The sequence below is a fragment of the Xiphophorus couchianus genome, chromosome 24 (genome assembly GCF_001444195.1).
Source record: "Xiphophorus couchianus chromosome 24, X_couchianus-1.0, whole genome shotgun sequence".
Taxonomy (NCBI): Eukaryota; Metazoa; Chordata; class Actinopteri; order Cyprinodontiformes; family Poeciliidae; genus Xiphophorus; species Xiphophorus couchianus.
Genome location: NC_040251.1, coordinates 3,638,946 through 3,658,775, shown reverse-complemented (window position 1 = coordinate 3,658,775; position 19,830 = coordinate 3,638,946). Strand labels below are relative to the sequence as shown.

General features: G+C 45.5%; 1 protein-coding gene across 17 annotated transcripts in view; it reads left to right on the top strand.

The window, feature by feature from the left end:
* unc80 (unc-80 homolog (C. elegans)) overlaps window positions 1-19,830 on the top strand; it is a 52,248-nt gene that overhangs the window by 24,972 nt on the left and 7,446 nt on the right. For 10 of the 17 annotated variants that reach the window (XM_028010831.1, XM_028010827.1, XM_028010826.1 and 7 more), the window contains 31 exons: window positions 11-108; window positions 187-387; window positions 456-563; window positions 1,161-1,299; window positions 1,437-1,618; window positions 2,728-2,859; window positions 4,535-4,721; window positions 4,801-4,932; window positions 5,267-5,410; window positions 6,971-7,071; window positions 7,262-7,348; window positions 7,422-7,605; window positions 7,688-7,782; window positions 7,900-7,989; window positions 13,707-13,808; window positions 13,908-14,088; window positions 14,155-14,420; window positions 14,489-14,623; window positions 14,714-14,852; window positions 15,350-15,446; window positions 15,514-15,684; window positions 15,760-15,852; window positions 15,935-16,153; window positions 16,246-16,476; window positions 17,856-17,979; window positions 18,306-18,431; window positions 18,512-18,635; window positions 18,711-18,917; window positions 19,052-19,236; window positions 19,327-19,492; window positions 19,572-19,751. In XM_028010831.1, the coding sequence (XP_027866632.1) occupies window positions 11-108; window positions 187-387; window positions 456-563; window positions 1,161-1,299; window positions 1,437-1,618; window positions 2,728-2,859; window positions 4,535-4,721; window positions 4,801-4,932; window positions 5,267-5,410; window positions 6,971-7,071; window positions 7,262-7,348; window positions 7,422-7,605; window positions 7,688-7,782; window positions 7,900-7,989; window positions 13,707-13,808; window positions 13,908-14,088; window positions 14,155-14,420; window positions 14,489-14,623; window positions 14,714-14,852; window positions 15,350-15,446; window positions 15,514-15,684; window positions 15,760-15,852; window positions 15,935-16,153; window positions 16,246-16,476; window positions 17,856-17,979; window positions 18,306-18,431; window positions 18,512-18,635; window positions 18,711-18,917; window positions 19,052-19,236; window positions 19,327-19,492; window positions 19,572-19,751 (4,626 nt within the window). The remainder of the gene's footprint in view (window positions 1-10; window positions 109-186; window positions 388-455; window positions 564-1,160; window positions 1,300-1,436; window positions 1,619-2,727; window positions 2,860-4,534; window positions 4,722-4,800; window positions 4,933-5,266; window positions 5,411-6,970; window positions 7,072-7,261; window positions 7,349-7,421; window positions 7,606-7,687; window positions 7,783-7,899; window positions 7,990-13,706; window positions 13,809-13,907; window positions 14,089-14,154; window positions 14,421-14,488; window positions 14,624-14,713; window positions 14,853-15,349; window positions 15,447-15,513; window positions 15,685-15,759; window positions 15,853-15,934; window positions 16,154-16,245; window positions 16,477-17,855; window positions 17,980-18,305; window positions 18,432-18,511; window positions 18,636-18,710; window positions 18,918-19,051; window positions 19,237-19,326; window positions 19,493-19,571; window positions 19,752-19,830) is intronic. The other 7 variants (XM_028010830.1, XM_028010824.1, XM_028010823.1 and 4 more) reach the window with 2 other exon arrangements.

Below are 19,830 nucleotides of genomic sequence, written 5' to 3'. Positions count from 1 at the left end.
GATGTTGCAGGAAGTCCCTTCAGCACCAGTGAGCCCAGCATTGAGCCTGAGGGCCAGGGCTCAGGAGGAGCTGAAGACAACTACCACCGCAACATGTCCTGGCTCCACGTACGTCCATCAGCCGGAGCTGCTGCTCCACCGCCTCGTCCTCCAGACGCTCTGATCTGTCTTTATGTCTCCGTCCAGATTATGATCCTGCTGTGCAACCAGCAGAGCTTCATCTGCACACACATCGACTTCTGCCACCCGCGCTGCTACCAGCACCACGGCCGCTCCTGTGCCCGCCTCGTCCGCGCCATCAAGCTGGTCTACGGCGAGTCGGTGGACAGCCTGAGGGAGGACGGCGCCTCTGGTAACGTCGGAGGACGCGCAAAGAAGAACAAGGAGGTAAGGCGAGGAGAGCCGTTAAAGGAAAACGGACTGGGGTTTTTAAAGCCGTTTTTTCCCCCCTTCAGTGTTCAGATAAATCTTGCCTGAGAACTCCGTCCATGAAGAGGAAACCGACCGACTCCAATGCAGAAGGGAAGAAAGACACTGGCATGCTCAAGTACATCCGCAACCAGGTCAGCTGCTTCGCTCAGTCTAAGTATTACTTTAGGACAATTTATTGCATAAAAGTTTGAATTTAATACTTCCAGATCAAGAGGTGGGCACTAATACCAAAGCGCTAATCATAAACATTATGTAGGCTAGCGCTAAAGCACTACATCAACATTGTATTTAGGGGTGTTAACCCTAAAGCACTAATCATGAACATTAGCTATGCTAATTCACCACATCAACATAGTGTTGAGGTGGGACTAATGCTAAAATATCAAAATTTAGTTAATACCCAATGACTGTCAGGGACACATCATTTATCTCCCTCTACAGGATCAAGTTTCTTATTACACATCCTTTGTGCTCTCAGGAATGGATTCTTTGAAACAGAGCTGAAAGTTTACAAAACAGCCAAGTAAATTAAATCTGCAGATATTAACTGGAAAAAAAGCAATCAATGGGTGGCTAAATGCGCTAAATGTTTTCAAAATTAGCAAAATACGCCAAAGCGCTAAGCTAAAAATTAGCTCAACTAATTAGCGCAAGTGTGCCAGCCAGTGTCCAAGTCTTTTGGTAAAGAAGGAAGACGACCATGAATCGGTGAATTTGCTTTGTTTCAGGTGATGAGTTTGTCCCCGGCTCCTCTGTCGCTGCTGATCAAGGCTGCCCCCATCCTCACCGATGACATGTACGGAGACATCCAGCCCGCCGCCTGGGAGCTGCTGCTCAGCGTGGACGAACACATGGCAGCCGCCGCTGGTACGTTCATGCACAACTAAGATTTAAAGGCTTATTCTTTTGGATTTCCATCATAATTAGGTTCTCTTCACCCATTATCAACATTTCCTAACTATTTCCACCCGTTCCTCACCTCCACCCCCTTGAATCGCCTCCAGCCGCCATGTTTCTCCTTTGTGCCGTCAAAGTCCCTGACGCCGTGACCGAGATGATGATGGCGGAGTTCCAGCACCAGGAGGCCTGTCAGCGCATCAACTCCATTTTGAAGTTCTACACTCTGTGGCGTTTTCGCTACCAGGTGTGGCCGCGCATGGAGGAGGGAGCCCAGCAGATCTTCAAAGTAAGAGACAACTTTGGGGCCGACCACACTGCGGAAAACTGAGTACAACTCATGATCGAGCAGCTTGTTCACACACTACAAAAATCTATGTAAAGTAATGATTTTCAAAGTCATAGGTGAGGAAATCCTGCAAATTAATACAAGTTCAATTGGGCATTGGGGCTTCTGTCATGGGTCTGTCATGAGTTTTGCATTTTTATTCATTTGTTTAGTTTCTTTCACACATTTGTCTGTGTTTTGAAGTAAACATAAAAATAGGTTTGTGGTGAGAGATATTATGTGAAGTCAAATGTCAAGTCAGTTGTAGAAGTGAAATAAAAAAATGTTTTAATGCCATCATCTTAGCAGTGGTGGGCACTGCTAACTAAAGATTTAGCTGTGCTAACCCTAGAGCACTAATCTTAAACATTAGTAGTTTAGTGGGGTAGTTTCCCTGCACCACTAAAACCCTACACCAGCATGATATTTAGTATAAGCTAATGCTAACATGCTACATTCTACCATACCAGGTCTTAATGATGTGTGTTACGTCATAGTATGTACTGATTTAAAATTCTTCCAGAAAAAATATTTTTGGAGAACGTTTTCAAAGATTGCGGGAATGCTAAATCAAATTTAGCTTTGCCATATGCAGATTAGCAGAAGTGTATCGACCACTATTAATATTCTCTCTGTGTTTTAGCATTAGTGGAGTCCCAGCAATAGGTATAATATTTTTAATGTTATTAATTAGTTTATGGCTTATTTAGTTCATATTTTTAGTGTATTACATCTTTATTTGAATAAGAAAATCAGACAAAGTAATATTTCCTTCTCACTAAAACAAGAGAGAAATTACCGTAAACTTAGACAATTCAAATAAATTTTTTTTTTTACACCAAATAGGTGAAAAGTATGAATCACTGATCTAAATGATAAATTCTGATCTTTAGTTTTTCTTTTTAAGCTTGAATCAGCAGGTTCTTCCGTTTGTAAATGACTGATTTCAGTAGTTTCAGAACAATGTTTGAGACGTATTACTGTGTCAAACATTGTTCTGAACAATGTTCAGAACGTTCAGAATCCTAAAGCTGGTACTTAGTTACTGTAACCTGTTCTCCACCCATCAGATCCCTCCGCCCAGCATCAACTTCACCCTGCCGTCCCCCATCCTGGGCATGCCCTGCGTCCCCATCTTCGACCCGCCCTGGGTGCCGCAGACCACCGGCAGCGTCCAGGACCCCATAAACGAAGACCAGTCTGTACGCACAAAGGGGTTGCTTTCAATCCTTTAATGCACTATTTTAACCAAACTCTTTTGGTTCTGATGACGACCTGCCAGCACAAATCATATACTATAATTTTGATCTATGAACTGTCTTTGTTTTTAGTTCCCCACATTAATTCAGTCAGTCCATACCATAGTAAGTTGGTATCTCTGTCCGAGTGTTTGCGCTGATGCATCTTGTGAAGTCAGATCGAGGATAATCATGAGGGGAGGCGGTCCCGATCTTGTGCTGCATCTTTCATCATTTGGGGGGAAAAAAAAAGTCTTCCAGCACTTGCTTTGACTGCGAGACGAGTGAAAAATGACAGCATGCATCAGGCGTACCGACTGTTGACCGTTGTGCTGTTCGTGCATGCTCCCATCGACTGAGAATGGCTGAATGTTGACCGTACCATGTGTTGAGAGGACCGTACTTAGATACACATAAGCATTTTGAAGGATACAGTAACTTTCTCCCAGTTTCAGCCTCTGAGATCAGAGATGCTCCCATGTTTATGGTGCAAACCTGCCAGAACAGTCCACAACTGGACTAACCAGTACTGTCAGCAGGGGGGGGGGGATAGAGCAAGGATGAGCATCACTTCTTCAATGTATTTTTACTCAAGTAGAAGTATGAAATAGACAAAACTAAAATGATATGTGCAAATTCTGGTATTTTAAAGACCAAAATGGAAAGAAATATGCAAATAGCTAGCAAATCTTAAGCAGAAAAACACTTCTAAATCAGTTTATTTCTATTTATTACCAAAGCTTATAGTAGATAGTGTATGTATATATATATATATATATATACATATATATTTTTTTTTAACAAAGTGAAAAATTACCTGTGGTGTTTGACCTCAAAATGCTCTGAAACGCACCGAAAGTAACATTAGAATAGCAAAGACTTTGTAGAAACAAGAGGTCTCACTTTGGCAAACTTTAGGTGGGTTCTCTGTGTCAGGTTCATTTTTGGTCAAAACATGTTTGTTCTTCATTCTAACAGGGTGGCGTACCCAGAAAATCGCAATACTTCACAATAAAAGTTCTCAAGTAAAAGTAAAAAGTACAGTGAAGCCCACCTAAAGTAGTTTTGTCCCCAAAGAGTTACTCAAGTAAATGCAATTACTAGCTACTATCCACCTCTGGCTACTTGTAGTGAGAAACTAACACTGATCACACCATCCTTGATGTTACACACGATGGTGGCAGCATCATGCCGTGGGGATGCTTTTCTTCCGGAAGCAGGGGAAGACTGATGAAAAGGTGGAGCGGTTTGGGTTATTAATGTGACAGGAAGAGGAGATCAGTTTTCAAAGTTTTTAAAGTATAGCATTATCAAATTAGTCTCTTTATTGATATTAAAGATGGTTAATATTCAGGCTTTTTATGCAGTAATAACTTCCACCTGCTGGTGCTACCTTCAGCTAGCCGTTTAGCTGCGGTACGTTCAGTGACTGTGAGATGAAAAAAAGATTTTAAAGTGTCTCCAGCTGGCAAAGTTGGAATAATTGGCTTTAGCTCTTTACCCTGGGTGTTCAGAGGAGCTCACTGGAGGAAAGTTACTGTTCTGTCGATGAAACCGAGAACTTCTCCTGAAGATAGCCATGTTCACCTTCCTGGGTGGGGGGTTTGAACGTTCTCCGGCCCCTCTCTCTTGTGTTTAGAAATCGTTCTCTGCTCGGGCCGTGTCGCGCTCCCACCAGCGGGCCGAGCACATCCTGAAGAACCTGCAGCAGGAGGAGGAGAAGCGGCGGCTGGGCCGCGAGGCCAGCATCATCACGGCCATCCCCGTGGCCCAGGAGGCCTGCTACGAGCCCACCTGCAGCCCCCCGCCGGAGCAGGAGGAGGAAGGTGGGGCCGTCGCCCAGCGCACCTCCAGGCCGCGTTCCGCTCTCTGACGGCCTGTTGTTTCTCTCTTTGGTCCCGCCAGCAGAAGAAGTGGTGAACCTGGCGTCCCGCCGCCTCTCCGTCAGCCCGTCCTGCGCCTCCAGCAACTCCCACAGGAACTACTCATTCCGCCGAGGCTCCGTCTGGTCCGTCCGCTCCATGGCCAGCGCTGAAGGTAGAGAGATACTAGACAGACAGGGTAACATGAGCACAAAGGAATAAGTCTAGAACAGGGGTCTCAAACTCCAGTCCTCGAGGGCCACAGTCCTGCAACTTTTAGATGTGCCTCAGCTGCACCACACCTGAACAGAATAATTAGGTCATTAAGGCTCTGGAGAACTGATCTACACAAGGAGGAGGTAATTAACCCATTTCATTCCAGTGTTTTGTACATTTGGCACATCTAAAAACTGCAGGACTGCGGCCCTCGAGGCCTGGAGTTTGAGACCCCTGGTCTAGAACATGTGGCACAGCCGTGTTCTAACTTTCACTGGTTTGTTGTTTTAAAGATGAAGAAAACACAACAGATCACACTCCCACACACCACATGCTTCAGCCTCCTCAAGCTGTCTTCCCAGCATGCATCTGTGCTGCAGTCTTACCAATAGTCCACCTCATGGAAGATGGAGAAGTCAGAGAGGACGGCGTGGCTGGTAGGTTAAAAATTAGACAGTATTATTATTACTATTATTAATCTTATTTAATATTTTATCCACGGATCCCTGGAGATAGGCACCAGACACCCATACAAGAACCCTCTGTAGGCCCAAGTCCATTAGCACTCATCAAGCCTGGGCGATAGGCACCAGACACCCATACAAGAACCCTCTGTAGGCCCAAGTCCATTAGCACTCATCAAGCCTGGGCGAAATGTGGCCCAAATCCAGAGGTAGTCTGGATTTGGGCCACAGTGGAGGCACTTCTACTTTTACACAGCTTTCTCAGTCCAGAGAGTTCATAAAATTCATTATTTTTGTTAGCTACTGGTCGGTGCTAGCAGAAATAGCATCAACCAGAGCTACCTAACATCAGAGTTAGCTCTGATATCAGCTAGTTTACTAATATCAGAGCTAACATTTTCTTTAGCGCTTTAGAGTTTTAGCTAGCTTTGAAACTATTTAGCGCACATAACTTCCTAACTTTTCAGATAAATTCCAAAGTGCTAATTTACTTGTCTGTTTTGTAAACTTTCACTTCTATAAAGTTTGACCGTATGTTGACGTTACAGTTAACTATTAAGAATTCAAGTAGTTAGACGTTTATATTCATGCTCTTATTGTGAATGTGGTGAAGAGTGTTTACACATCAGAAAATAAAACACAGTCACCAGAGAAAAAGATATAAATACAATATCTAAGGACATTATAGAACATGTAAGTTATAATGTCAAAATTAAATTGGTGATAGCGGGTTGTAGTCTTTCAAGGGCAGATATAATTTCCAGTGAAGAGAGGAGACAGAGCTGACATACTGCTGCATTCTGATCCAAACCGTACAGTAGTTAGCACAAAATTAGTAACCGCGTTAGCGAAACTCAACAATTGTAAAACTAAATGAGTGAAATGTCTGATCCAAATAATCACTTCCTGAAGTTCAACTGTTTAGCTTGGTGTCCAATAATAAAGTTGACCTGTAGAGGGCGATATAATAAATGTTGTGTCCCTGACACTTGGTGGGTGTCAACATGGTTGACATTAGCGCTATAGCATTAGCTAAATATTCTGTTTGTGTAGGGCTTTAGGAATAACAGAACCAATGTTTATGATTAGTGCTTTAGAGTTAACACAGCTAACACTGCTGTGCTATCCCTGGGGCCAACACTGCTGCTAGCTAACACTCAAAATGGCTGACAAATCTATGATAGAACAGAAGCCTAAATTCAATAAACCTTTAGAACAACACCTATTTTTATTATTTAGTCGTCTTGAAAGGGCCACAACTCAAAATATAATTGGCTCACCAACACATTACTAGAATCCACATTGTTTAATGCTGCAGGTATTCAGACCACTTTCTACTCAAAATCTGCCTAGTGACCACAGATCCGAAATTCTGTTTGGTTTATTATTTTCCCAAAACAAAATGACTGTATTACTCTTATTCTCTTATTCTAGAGAAGCATCCTGCTGATTAATGAAGTATTTATATCTAGCCATCCAAAAGTTCTAATTTGAATAATTGACCATTGACTCACCTCTTACTGTTGGTTTCAGTGAGTGCTGTTGCACAGCAGATCCTCTGGAACTGCCTTATTGAAGATCCCGCTCTGGTTCTCCGCCACTTCTTGGAAAAACTCACCGTGAGCAACAGACAGGTGGGAGAGCTGTTTTTAAGACACATTTTTATGATCTTTAAGCAAAAATAAAAGGTTTTCATGACATAAAAGCAGCAACAACAAAAAAGCCAAACTCTTCACTATACATCAGCAGAGAATGTAAAAGGGATTTCTTGTTCTGCATTAACGGATGCAGTGTGAGTTTTCCAAGCTGCTGCTGTGTCTCCAGGATGAGCTGATCTACATGCTGAGAAAGCTGCTGCTGAACATCGGCGATCTGCCCGCTCAGACCTCCCACATCCTCTTTAACTACCTGGTGAGATAACGCCCACCCTCCTGAGTGTGTTTGCTGCTCAGGTCCCGGTTCCTGACCCAGGCTGTGCCTCCAGGTGGGGCTGATCATGTACTTTGTGCGGACGCCGTGCGAGTGGGGCATGGACGCCATCTCGGCCACGCTGACCTTCCTGTGGGAGGTGGTGGGCTACGTGGAGGGGCTCTTCTTCAAAGACCTGAAGCAGACCATGAAGAAGGAGCAATGTGAGGTCAAACTGCTGGTCACTGCCTCCATGCCAGGTCAGCAGGCCGACCTTTCACCCTCACTACATAATACAGAACCAGCAGCGTCTGCTGTAAGCTCGTGTCTTTTGGTTTTTAGGAACCAAAACGCTGGTGGTGCACGGCCAGAACGAGTGCGACATCCCCACCCAGCTGCCGGTCCATGAAGACACCCAGTTTGATGCTCTGCTGAAGGTAAACACCCAGCGCTGTCTCCTGTGGTCCACACACAGATAGAACTATAACTTTGCTGAATGAACAGTTGGGATCATGTGAAGGGGACGTTAGTTTTGTTCATCTTCTTCCCACCAGGAGTGTCTTGAGTTCTTCAACATTCCTGAGGCCAGATCGGCTCACTACTTCCTCATGGACAAGAGATGGAACCTCATTCACTACAACAAGGTGCAGCTTGAACCAGACTAAATGAGTTGTTTTGTTTTACCTTTTTGTTTTAGTTTCTCAACATTAATCTGTAGGACACAGATTAATGTCCGTCTTAGAGACAGTCAGATTAGTCTGTCTCCTACATTAAGGAAGAGACAGATTAATGTAGGAGACATTACTATTCTCCCTACTTTAACATATCTCACAGCATCATCTGCAAACATCATAATCTTTGTTAGCTTCATTTAGAGGAACCAACATTAGCTGACTGTATTTAGTTCTGCTTATCTAAACAGAAAAACTTAAGATAATCTTCTGAATGCATCTTGCAGGACAAACAGGCTCAACAGAAACTAATTTAGTTCAGGTTAATTTATTTAAGTCTTTGGTTTGTTTCGCTTTTGTCACTACAACAGATTCTGACGAGTTACAATAGTTGTTGACATAAATAATTTAACAAAAATAATGTGATGACATAATTTCTGCGAGTTAAACTGATACCCAGATCAACATTGAAGTTTTTGTTTTGTGAAATAGCAATAATGATCTTATGTGTAAGTCAGAGCTGAAATGATTAATTGTGATTATTGAAATAATTGTTGACTAATTAATCATTAACTAGAGTATGTAGACTCTAAAAAAATTGATTTACTAAAAGGCCAACACACTCATAGCAGTAAATAGGTCGAAATGTACAAAAACACAAACCTTTTGCGTTTAAGATAAAAAAAAAAACAACTTAGTCTGTAAATCTGTTCTGCCAGAACTCTACAGGCAGCTTTAACCTCACCTGGTTCACATTCTGTAGAAAACAAAACCTCTGATTAAGCACATTTTTGGGGCCTGCCCATAGCAATGCATAGGGATGTAATCCCTATGCATTGCATGGCAGGCCCCTATTGTTCTACACCTCAAAATAACTGCCACTTCCTACTACCGTTAATGCGGCTCGTACCGCTGCGTGGCCCCTCACAATATATATCAAAACGTGCGGCTCAATCCCGTGAGGGGAGCTATTACTTTTGTTGGCATTTCAAGTAACTGTGACAACATAATTAACAAAAAACGAGTCAAATTTAACTCAAAACAAAAGTCTAACTGACACAAAACAGTCAGTTAGACCCAAAATAGACAGAATTTAGTCTGCCTCTCTGAGCTGCTCTTTAGAACCACAGTGATGGCAGAACGTCAGAACTACAGACATGGTGGAACAACTGCTATAAACTCATTGCATCTCTGAATGGTGCTGTTTATGTTATATCTTATGTGCATATCATCAAGTGGTGGCACAAGCAACAAAAATCTAGTGTGCTCTGGACTTAAGATGGAGTACATGCACACATATTTATGACATACTTTGATTAAACTAATTTATCTTTGGTGTGATTCCAGTACCGAAAAATTAACTTTATACCAGGTGAGTCTCTCTAACCTGAGAATGTGAACCTGTACTGGGCTGATTCTGTGCCTTCAAATCATTTTAACAATAATTCTGGAGAAGATTCATAACTTATAACTTATAACTCAGAAACAGGAACAGGTCTGAAAAGCAGCCTGTGTGCTACACTCAAGAGAGTTTCATTTGTTGCATCAAAGAGTGATGTCATCACTGCTGATGTCATTGTTACCAGTGGAACTGAACATTTTAATGGTGCATTAACATCAAACACGTTTTGAGCGTCAGGCGAATCTGGTTTATATTCAAAGTCTATGTGAAGCGTTGGATGCACTAGATTTGTCAAAAGCTCCAAACGGTTCAAATCGCGCCGCGTTAGAGGCTTGAAGCGCGATGCAACGGCCCTCGACGCGCCTCCACATAGACTTTGAATGCAAACCAGCTGCGCCTGACGCTCAAAACGCATTTGGTGTGAACGCACCATTATATGTCCAGTGTCACATTAGGTCAGTGCTTCTCAATTCCAGTCCTTAAACCCCCTGCTCTGCATGTTTTAGATGTGTCTCTGTTTCAGAACAGCTGATCTAAATGATTGCATGATCTCTTCTGCAGTCATCAAGTACTGCAGTAGCATGTTAATCACCCACAGATTCAATCCAGCTGTGTGGCAGAAGGGGAACACCTGAAACATGCAGGGCAGGTGGGTAGGGGGGCCTGAGGACCAGAATTGAGAAACACTGCATTAGTTCCATCATATTAGGACCAAAACCTGGTCCTAATATGATGGACTCATTGCTTTGGGTCAGGGGTAACATTTAGAGGTAAGATGCTAATTAAGTTTTAGTTAGGGTTAGGGTTAGGAATAGACTAATATTGTTTGGGGTTAGGGAAAATGTGTGGATTAGGCAAAATCGCAGCTACTAAAATGAAGGAAATCAATGCTAAGTTCTAATGTGGGTCGAAATAGTTTTGACAAACCTGTACAGCATTTTGTTTTCTAAATCATTATAAACAATGATGATATAATATTAGGGTGTTTTTCTGCCAATTGTGTAGCTGCAGTACACTAGTAGTCTAATGTGTTGAATGTGCTGAGACACATTCAACACATTAGAAACCAATCAGAACCAAAGGTTTGCCTTTTGGTTCTGATTGGTTGTTTCTGGATAGTAGCAGAGCTAGATGCATTTTCGCAGATTCTCTGTTTCATATTCTACTGTCAGACACTTTTAACAAATATTCATCCATCCATCATCTAACACACTTATCCTTGCACACACACATTCACACCTTAGGACAATTTAGAGAGATCAATTAATCAAGCAATTAATGCCGAGTGTTAGCAAAACCTAGGTTTCGATAGTGACCTAGATTAGTGCCACCTGGGGGTGGGTCGGCGTAAAGGCCGAGCCGGGCATAGATTGGCCTTCACGCCAACGCCAACATGAAGCCCCTTCATGCAACCAGTGGAGGTTGGTCGCATGGACGTCTGTCTTTCCTCGGACCTCCATGTTTGTGTGGAGGTTTGGCTTTGCGTGGACTCCTCTGATTGCAACCTGGGTGTGGGTCGGTGCAAAGGCCGAGCCACACTATGCATGGAGACCCCTGGTTGATTGGAGGTCTGTCTTTCGTTAGACCTCCCTGATAGATTGGAGGTCTGTCTTTCCTCGTACCTCCCTGGTTGATGGGAGGTCTGTCTTTCCTCATACTTCACTGATAGATTGGAGGTCTGTCTTTCCTCATACCTCCCTGATAGATTGGAGGTCTGTCTTTCGTTAGACCTCCCTGATAGATTGGAGGTCTGTCTTTCCTCGTACCTCCCTGATAGATTGGAGGTCTGTCTTTCGTTAGACCTCCCTGATAGATTGGAGGTCTGTCTTTCCTCGTACCTCCCTGATAGATTGGAGGTCTGTCTTTCGTTAGACCTCCCTGATTGATTGGAGGTCTGTCTTTCCTCGTACCTCCCTGATTGATTGGAGGTCTGTCTTTCCTTGAACTCCTCTGGTCGTAGGGAGCCTTCTGTTTGCAGGGGGACCTCTGGTTGGGTGGAGACTCTAGGACGGTTGTTTTCCAGAGCAAGTTTTAACTTCACCTTCAGGTCTGCAACCTGACCCTGCAGAGATTTCACCGTTTCCTCCTGGGCTTTGAATTTGGAAGCTTGCTCTGTGTGACTTTTGAGCTGCTCCTCGTATTTAAGTCTCACTCTGTATTCTTCAACCATGACTTCTATCAGGCCTTTGTTGCGGGAGGCATATTTTTCAGCCTCCCTCTTGAAGTACTCCAGCTGTTGAAGGATGCTCTTGTCGGCTGTAACTTTGGAAGAGCAAGAAACATTTGACGCATCTTTAATCTCTGGCACGTTTCTTTCTTGTTCACGTTTGACTCGCAGGTGATGTTCTTTTACTACCATATTTTGCAGTTTTTGAATCTCCTCCTGATGTGATTTGACTTCAGCCTGATATGCAATCCTTCGGTCTCTTTCCTCATGGAGATCAAAAATCTTACTCTGCAACTCTTTTTTAAGATAGTCTACCTGCTTTGTGAGCTCGATGACGTGTTGGCTTGTTTCTCCCACAACTTCCACTGAGGGGGTGATCTCGAAGCCAGCAGAGGGAGTTGTTTCCTGCTTGACTTCCAATGATGTTGGACTCTCAAAGTTGCCAGAAGGACCTGATTCCCCCTGAATCTCTGCTGATTCATCTTCCGGCTTAATGGGGCTGTCGCTGTCATCTTCAAAAGAAATGACTGCGTCGAAGTCGACTTGGATGTTGAGGTCCATCATGTCGACCCATGAAAGCTCAGCTGGAAAAGCTTCATGTTCACAAACAATCTGTTGTTGCTTCATGTCGATGTTCTGGTAAATTCTTGCTTCTCTGAAAGGCGTGTAATATCTGGAACCGATATCCCGCTTGTCTCAATTAATTTCGAACGTGCTCTGAAGAGTGATCTGTCGCGATAGAACTGTGGAACAGGTCTGAGAAAACTCTGTCTGCGAGCTATATTCAAGAGAGAGACTCCTTTGTGGTATCATAGAGTGACGTCATAACCGCTGATGTCATTGATACCATTGGAACTGAACATTCTATCAACCTTATCCCTGGGAGGCTTACTGGGGAAACGATTAAGGGTGTTACTTCTGTCGCCCACCAGAAGTAGAAGTATTTCATTGTAATTTGGAGGGTTTTTGGCTAATCTATATTCATGATAGAAGTTGCATCTCTGTTTTCAGTTATTGTACAATATTTAGTAAACTTGTTTATGGACACCGTCTGCTATCAGAGAGCTATTCAGTACAGAGGATTGTAATTATGAGCTTAATCACGAGGAGCAACAGTGACACAGCGTTAAGTTTTGTAATGGAATTTCAAAATAAAAGCCTAAATATTCCTCTCAGGGTAGTGCTAACTAATATTAGCCTTTACTATCTTTTTTCTCTCAGGTTATTGCACTGCCCTGCTGCGCAAGACAGTAAATTAACATTAGCACAAACCTTTGCATTTCACTGCCCCCATTAGCATTAGCCTTTTCCCTAAAAGAAGCTTTTAGCTATTTTTCTTATTTATTAGCCATGCTTAGTACACTGAATGGAGTGATGCTCCACATGCTACTGACAGCATTTTGGCTAATGTTAGCAGTTTGGCTCATTTTAACTTGTACACTAATTTCAACATACTGAAAGTCCATGTTACTCAACATGTTTGTCAATCTCCACATGCTATTGAGTACATTGTAGCTTACTTTAGCATTGATGCTAATTTGTAGCATCAGAACGCCCACGAAGTGTGCCAACCGACAGGCACACTTTGGCAGGCCCCGTTTAAATTTCTTCAGAAATTTTCTAGTTCTATCTGTTAGTCAGTAATGCAAAAAAAAAAATTAAAATTAATGAATCTATAAATGACCAACTACAGGAATGATATATTATTGTATTTTAGGCAAGAAAATGTTAATTTATGTTAATTCAACCCTTTGCATGAAGTTAAAAGTGAGCCAATTTATTTATTTTCCCATTGACTTGCGATTAGCTGAAAATCTTTTTGTGGAGAGATTAGTGTAAAGAACTGGTAATCAGACAGAAACGACCTCTAGTTACAGTTTCCGTTTATTTTCTTTGATGCTGGAGACTGTAGATGTTAGCTTCTGTGCTAATGCTAAGACTGCTTCCACTGTGAATGTTAATACATATTCAGGTATACTTATATATATGTATTTCAGGTATATATATGCTTATATATATGCTCCTCTAAAAAATGCTTTTTAGAGGAGGTCTCAAGTATTTATGGATTTTTTGTTTTTTACATTCCTGATCTACTTCCTGTTGTCCGTTTTGCTCCGTCAGACCTACGTCAGGGACATCTACCCGTTCCGGCGCTCCGTCTCCCCTCAGCTCAACCTGGTCCACATGCTGCCTGAGAAAGGACAGGAGCTGATCCAGAAACAGGTAGCGGCTCCAGGCCCAAACTCCTCCTGTGACCCCCCCCCCCCCCCCCCCCCCCACACCACCCAGTAGATCCTGAACCACCGTGTGCCGCCCGCTCAGGTGTTCACCCGGAAGCTGGAGGAGGTCGGCCGGGTGCTGTTCCTGATCTCGCTGACGCAGCGCATGCCGGCGGTGCACAAGCAGTCCCACGTGTCGCTCCTGCAGGAGGACCTGCTGCGCCTGCCCTCCTTCCCCCGCACCGCCATCGACGCAGAGTTCTCCCTCTTCAATGAGCCGCAGGGTAAGTCAGACGTCTATTAGTGCGGCAGGTGTTGCTACGACGACGTCAACGTTGTGGTCCATCCAGGTAAGGAGCTGTTTGGCCTGGACACTCTCCACAAGGTGCTGTGGATTAAGCTGCTGGAGGAGATGTTCCTGGGCATGCCCAGTGAGTACCCCTGGGGGGACGAGATGATGCTGTTCCTCAATGTGTTCAACGGGGCGCTGCTGCTGCACCCCGAGGACAGCTCGCTGCTGCGCCAGTACACCGCCACCGCCATCAACACTGCCGTCCACTTCAACCACCTGTTCTCTCTGAGCGGCTACCAGTGGATCCTGCCCACCATGCTGCAGGTACACCACCGCTGACCCGAGTGGCTGCGCCTATACAGAGTGACGGTTCTGCTCTGGTTCTGTTCCAGGTCTATGCGGACTATGAGAGCAACCCGTTGCTGCGGCAGGGCATTGAGTTCTGCTGCAGGCAGTTCTACATCCTCCACAGAAAGCCCTTCATCCTCCAGCTGTTTGCCAGCGTCGCACCTCTGCTGGAGTTCACCGTAAGAGCCGATAAAGTCCCCGAAACTCCCTCAGCCTGTCACGTGTGCCTGCCCTAACGCTCTGACCCGATCCCCCTTGAACCCTCCCAGACCAGCACCAGCACCGGCCTGTCTAAAGGCGTGTCGGCCCAGTGTCTGTTTGACCTGCTGGTGTCTCTGGAGGGGGAGACGCAGGACGCTCTGGACGCTCTGGAGCTGGTCCAGTCAGAGAAACCGCTGCGCTCTCTGGGTAAAACCTCACCACCACACACCCACCAGGTCTCCAGCTGCAGCCAGGGTTCACCATAAACCAGTCAGGGTTCCTGCACAGCCTGGAAACGTCTGGAAGTAGATGCTGGAGGATTAGCAGAAAAACCACATGGAGAATGTTTTATATGCATCGTTTCCCTTGATGCTGTCTTCTTCCTTCCATTATCACTGACTGTATTCATTTAAAATGGACACAAACACAACGTAAACTACTGTAGGTACATTGTGTCTAAGCATCCTTCTTTCCATTCCTCCTTCCATTCTTCTTTCATTGCATTTTCATTCTTTCCTTTCTTTCATTTCTTGTGTCCTTCCTCCATGACTTTCTTCATTCAGCCTTTCCTTCCTTGAAGTGAAACTTAGAGCTTGGATAACTCCGGAGCGTTTCCATGGAGACCGGAGTTGCCCTGTGCAGGTCTCACCAACAGACCGTTGCCTGTCATTCAGTGTCCAACCTTTTGCTCTCTGTCCCTCCAGACTTCTGCTACGGTAATGAAGATCTGGCCTTCTCCATCAGTGAGGCCATCAAGCTGTGTGTGACGGTGGTCGCCTACGCGCCCGAGTCCTTCAGGAGGTAAACTAAAACCACATCTTCTTTGGTTCCCTACAGCAGACAGGCCCTGATGCAGGTCTCTGGTTAGCCTTCAGATGCTGATGGTGCTGGAAGCGCTGGTTCCCTGCTTCCTTCAGAAGCTCAAGAGCAGCACGGCAACAATGGAGTCTGCGTCCGCGGCCAGGGACGAGATCGCTGCCATTGCTGCCATGGCAACGTCCCTGCAGGCCCTGCTGTACAGCTCTGAGGCCCTCACCAGGTTTGGCTTCCAGCAGTAACAGCTTTGATGGTTTTAGTCTTTCCATTCAGTGCCTGGAAATGTTTCCATCTGCAGACCAATGACCGCCCCGCAGATATCCCGCTGTGACCAGGGACACAAGGGGGGCACCACCGCCAACCATGCCATGTCCGGAGGCGTTAACACCAGGTGACGGTGGATCTGGTATTCCTAAATCCATTCCCAAGAGGAAGAGGATTGAATGAAGGTGTGTGTGTGTGTGTGTTCCCAGGGACAACCTGCACCTGCTGGAGGAGGGCCAAGGCATGCCGAGGGAGGAGCTGGACGAGCGCCTTGCTAGGGAGGAGTTTCGCCGCCCGCGAGAGTCCCTCCTAAACATTTGCACCGAGTTTTACAAACACTGCGGACCCCGCCTCAAGATCCTGCAGAACATCGCCGGAGAGCCACGCGTCACTGCTCTGGAGCTGCTGGACATCAAGTCCCACATGAGGTAGAGCGCCTCCCAGCGCCTGGTCACAGGACTCGACAGCCAACGGATGTTTTCCAGGTGTTTGTACGTGTTTTTTTTCTTTTTCTCATCAGGTTAGCGGAGATCGCCCACGCCCTGCTCAAGCTGGCGCCCTACGACACCCTGACCATGGAGAGCCGAGGCCTCCGGCGCTACATCATGGAGATGCTGCCCATCACCGACTGGTCGTCTGAAGCTGTGCGCCCCGCCCTCATCCTCATCCTCAAGAGGCTGGACCGCATGTTCAACAAGATCCACAAGATGCCCACGCTCAGGTGCGCTCGCCCACAGGCACTGTGCACCAGGTCTGTTGAACCCCGGACTCCCTTCTCTGTGGTGGCTGTGTTGTGCTGTGACGCTGGTGCTGTGGCGTGTGCAGTAGCTAGGCGGCTTCTCGACGCTGTCGTCCATCCAGCTGTCTTTGTGGCTTCTGGTGTGTTTCTGTGCTGGCTGAGTGTGAGGCGTTCAGTTGTGTGACGACTTGTGGACTAACACACACAGTGGACTAGTGGCAGTGTTCCCTCTTTGCAGAGGGGTGTGTCCACTCTGAAGATAACACATTACACTATATACCATTTTGGTTTAGCACTTTAGTATTAGCTTCCACTTAATACCATGTGTTAATGCAGTGTTTGTAAAACTCGGTGCAAGTTTAATACCATGTTGATTTAGTGCTTTAGCATTAGCTTCCACTAAATAGCACATTGGTTTAGCACTTTAGCACTGGCTTCCACTAAATACCATGTTGGTGTAGCACTTTAGCATTAGCAAAACAAATGTTTATGATTAGTGCTTTATTAGCACTTTATTTAAAGTTAGTGTTATCGCCACTAACTTTTTGGCTAATGGTTCCCACCACATACATTCAATAGAGACTGTCTCCATAGCAACGTGTCTGAATTCGACTCTCAGTGCTAGCGGGATGATGGCTAACATCTTGCTAAATCAGCAGTGAACCCTAAATCTGAGCTACAACTCAACGCACCAATGAAAGCAGAGACGGCAACCATTTGTTGGCCAGTGAAGCAGTTGGTTACCATGGACCAGTGGCAGTGTCCATGGTCCATGGACACTGCCACAAGTTATGGGCTCCCAATACAAGTTATGGGCTATTTAAATTATAAGTTAAGTTGCTTTATTTTAAAATCTTTCTTAGTTTTGTCATGTCCTGGGTGACTGAGAAACAACTGAGACCCTTCAGACACCTTAGATTAATTAAAAAATAAAAGATGTCATTTTTAAAGAAGGAAAGACAGTAAAATTAAAAAAAAGACCAAGCAGATGGGAAAGAAAGAAAAGAAAATCCCTTACACGGTTTTATTTTTAGATTCCACTGAATGTCTTTTGTTTTTGTGGTTTTGATGACTGACGTCACCTTGAGGAGGAATTACAAGAGGAAAGCAGCTTAGATGAACAGAGGGATCACTGATCTGAGATGTCTGTTTACTACTGGAGCTGCCGCTGTTTTTAAGCTTTGCTACATTTGATGTCTACACGTAGTTTTTTTAAACTAAAATAACAAAAAAAGCCAATGTTTAATGGCGTGGTAAGTGAACTTATGCTTTGTTTTATGCTTTTAGATAGTTTCATTGGAGATTTAGAAATAAGACCCTTTAGAGGAGTTTCCTGTGGGGCTTTCATGTGCTCTTCTTTTGTCATGGGGTGGAACTACGTGGTTTTCCAGGAGACAAGTGGAATGGGAGGCGGCCAGTAATCTGATTGAGGGGATCTGTCTGACCCTCCAGCGCCAGCCAATCATCTCCTTCCTCCCACACCTTCGGTCGCTGATAAACGTCTGCGTCAACCTGGTATGAAAGCACAAACAGTCACAAACCCAATTATTCAGGAGTATTTCAACCAGTTATTACTTTTTTGCTAAATGCCATTGCAGAAAGTATTACTATCTAAAGCTCTCCACACCAGGCTAATGCCAGAATGCTTGGCAAGCAGGATGAAGTCCCTGCTGGTTGTTGTGAATTGGTTGCTTTCAAAGTAGTTTGGGGTTTCCAGTGATTGTAGTAAAAGCCTTTATGACACAGAGAAGCACCAAAAAGTGGAAGCTGAACATTATTTTGTCACCAGATTCACCTGTTTGAAAGAAAAGTAGACGTCTAGTGCTGACCTTTGTCACCAGGTGATGGGTGTGGTCGGCCCCTCCAGCGTGGCGGACGGCCTGCCGCTCCTCCACCTCAGCCCATACCTCTCTCCTCCGCTTCCCTTCAGCACGGCCGTTGTCCGTCTGGTGGCTCTGCAGATTCAGGTGCGGCTCATTACAAATTCAGCTGACTCATCTAACCCCCCCCCCCCCATGTCTTTAAGCAGATTTTTTCTCCCCGTCAGGCCTTGAAGGACGACTTTCCCCTCAGTCATGTGATCTCACCGTTCACCAATCAGGAGAGGCGAGAGGGGATGCTGCTCAACCTGCTCATTCCTTTTGTTCTGACGGTGGGCTCTGGAAGCAAAGGTAGCAACACTAAATCACTAAACTCACTCTTTATTTTACAGCTTCCTAACGTTCTGTTGTGTTGCTGTGTTGCAGACAGCCCCCACCTTGAGCAGCCGGAGATATTCCTGCTCCTCCAGACGGTCATCAACATCCTGCTGCCCCCTCGGATCATCTCCACCTCCCGCACCAAGAACTTCATGCTGGACGCATCTCCGGCTCACTGCTCCACGCCCGGAGACACTGGGAAGGACCTGCGCAGGGAGGGCCTGGCAGAGTCCACCAGCCAGGCCGCATATCTCGGTACGACTGGGAGCTGGAAGCACTTCGCCTTCAATCAAAGCCTTTAATCGGAGTAATCACACTCCGACTCTGTTAACGCTGACAGCTCTAGTTTTATTACAATTTGTGCAATAACCTGGCTCCACCCTCCACAGCTCTCAAGGTGGTGTTGGTTTGCTTCGAGCGCTCGTTGGGAAACCAATGGTACCGCCTGAGTCTGCAGGTTAAAGAGATGGCTCTGAGGAAGGTGGGAGGCTTGGCTTTCTGGGACTTCATCGACTTCATTGTGCGAAGTCGTATCCCTATTTTTGTCCTCCTGAGACCCTTCATACAATGCAAGGTAACAAAGCTACATCCATCAGTGGTTTTAGGTCCACCTAGTGTTTTTAACCGTAGCGGACCTGATGCTGATTCTTCACGTGTCGTGCAGTTGCTGACCCAGCCGGCCGACTCCCAGGAGGAGATCACGGCACGGCACCACATCGCCGACCAGCTGGAGCGCCGCTTCATCCCCAGGCCTCTCTGCAAGAGCTCACTGTTTGCAGAGTTCAACAACGAACTCAAGATCCTCAAAGAGGCAGTCCACAGCGGCTCTGGTCAGATAACCGAACCGCAGCACGTTCCTCTACTGATGGTCTGGTCTCTTAACTCTGAACTTGGTCTCCGTTCCAACAGCATACCAAGGGAAGACGTCAATCAGCACAGTTGGCACCTCCACGTCGGCCTACCGGCTCAGTCTGGCCACAATGTCGCGCTCCAACACAGGAACCGGAACCGTGTGGGAGCAGGACAGCCAGCCGTCACGGCAACCATCGCAGGACACACTGAGCCGCACCGACGAGGACGACGAAGAGAGTCAGACATAATACTTTCAACTGGGATGGGCATTTATCATTAGAGTGAAAAGTTTATCCATGCTGTTCCCCAAAAAAGA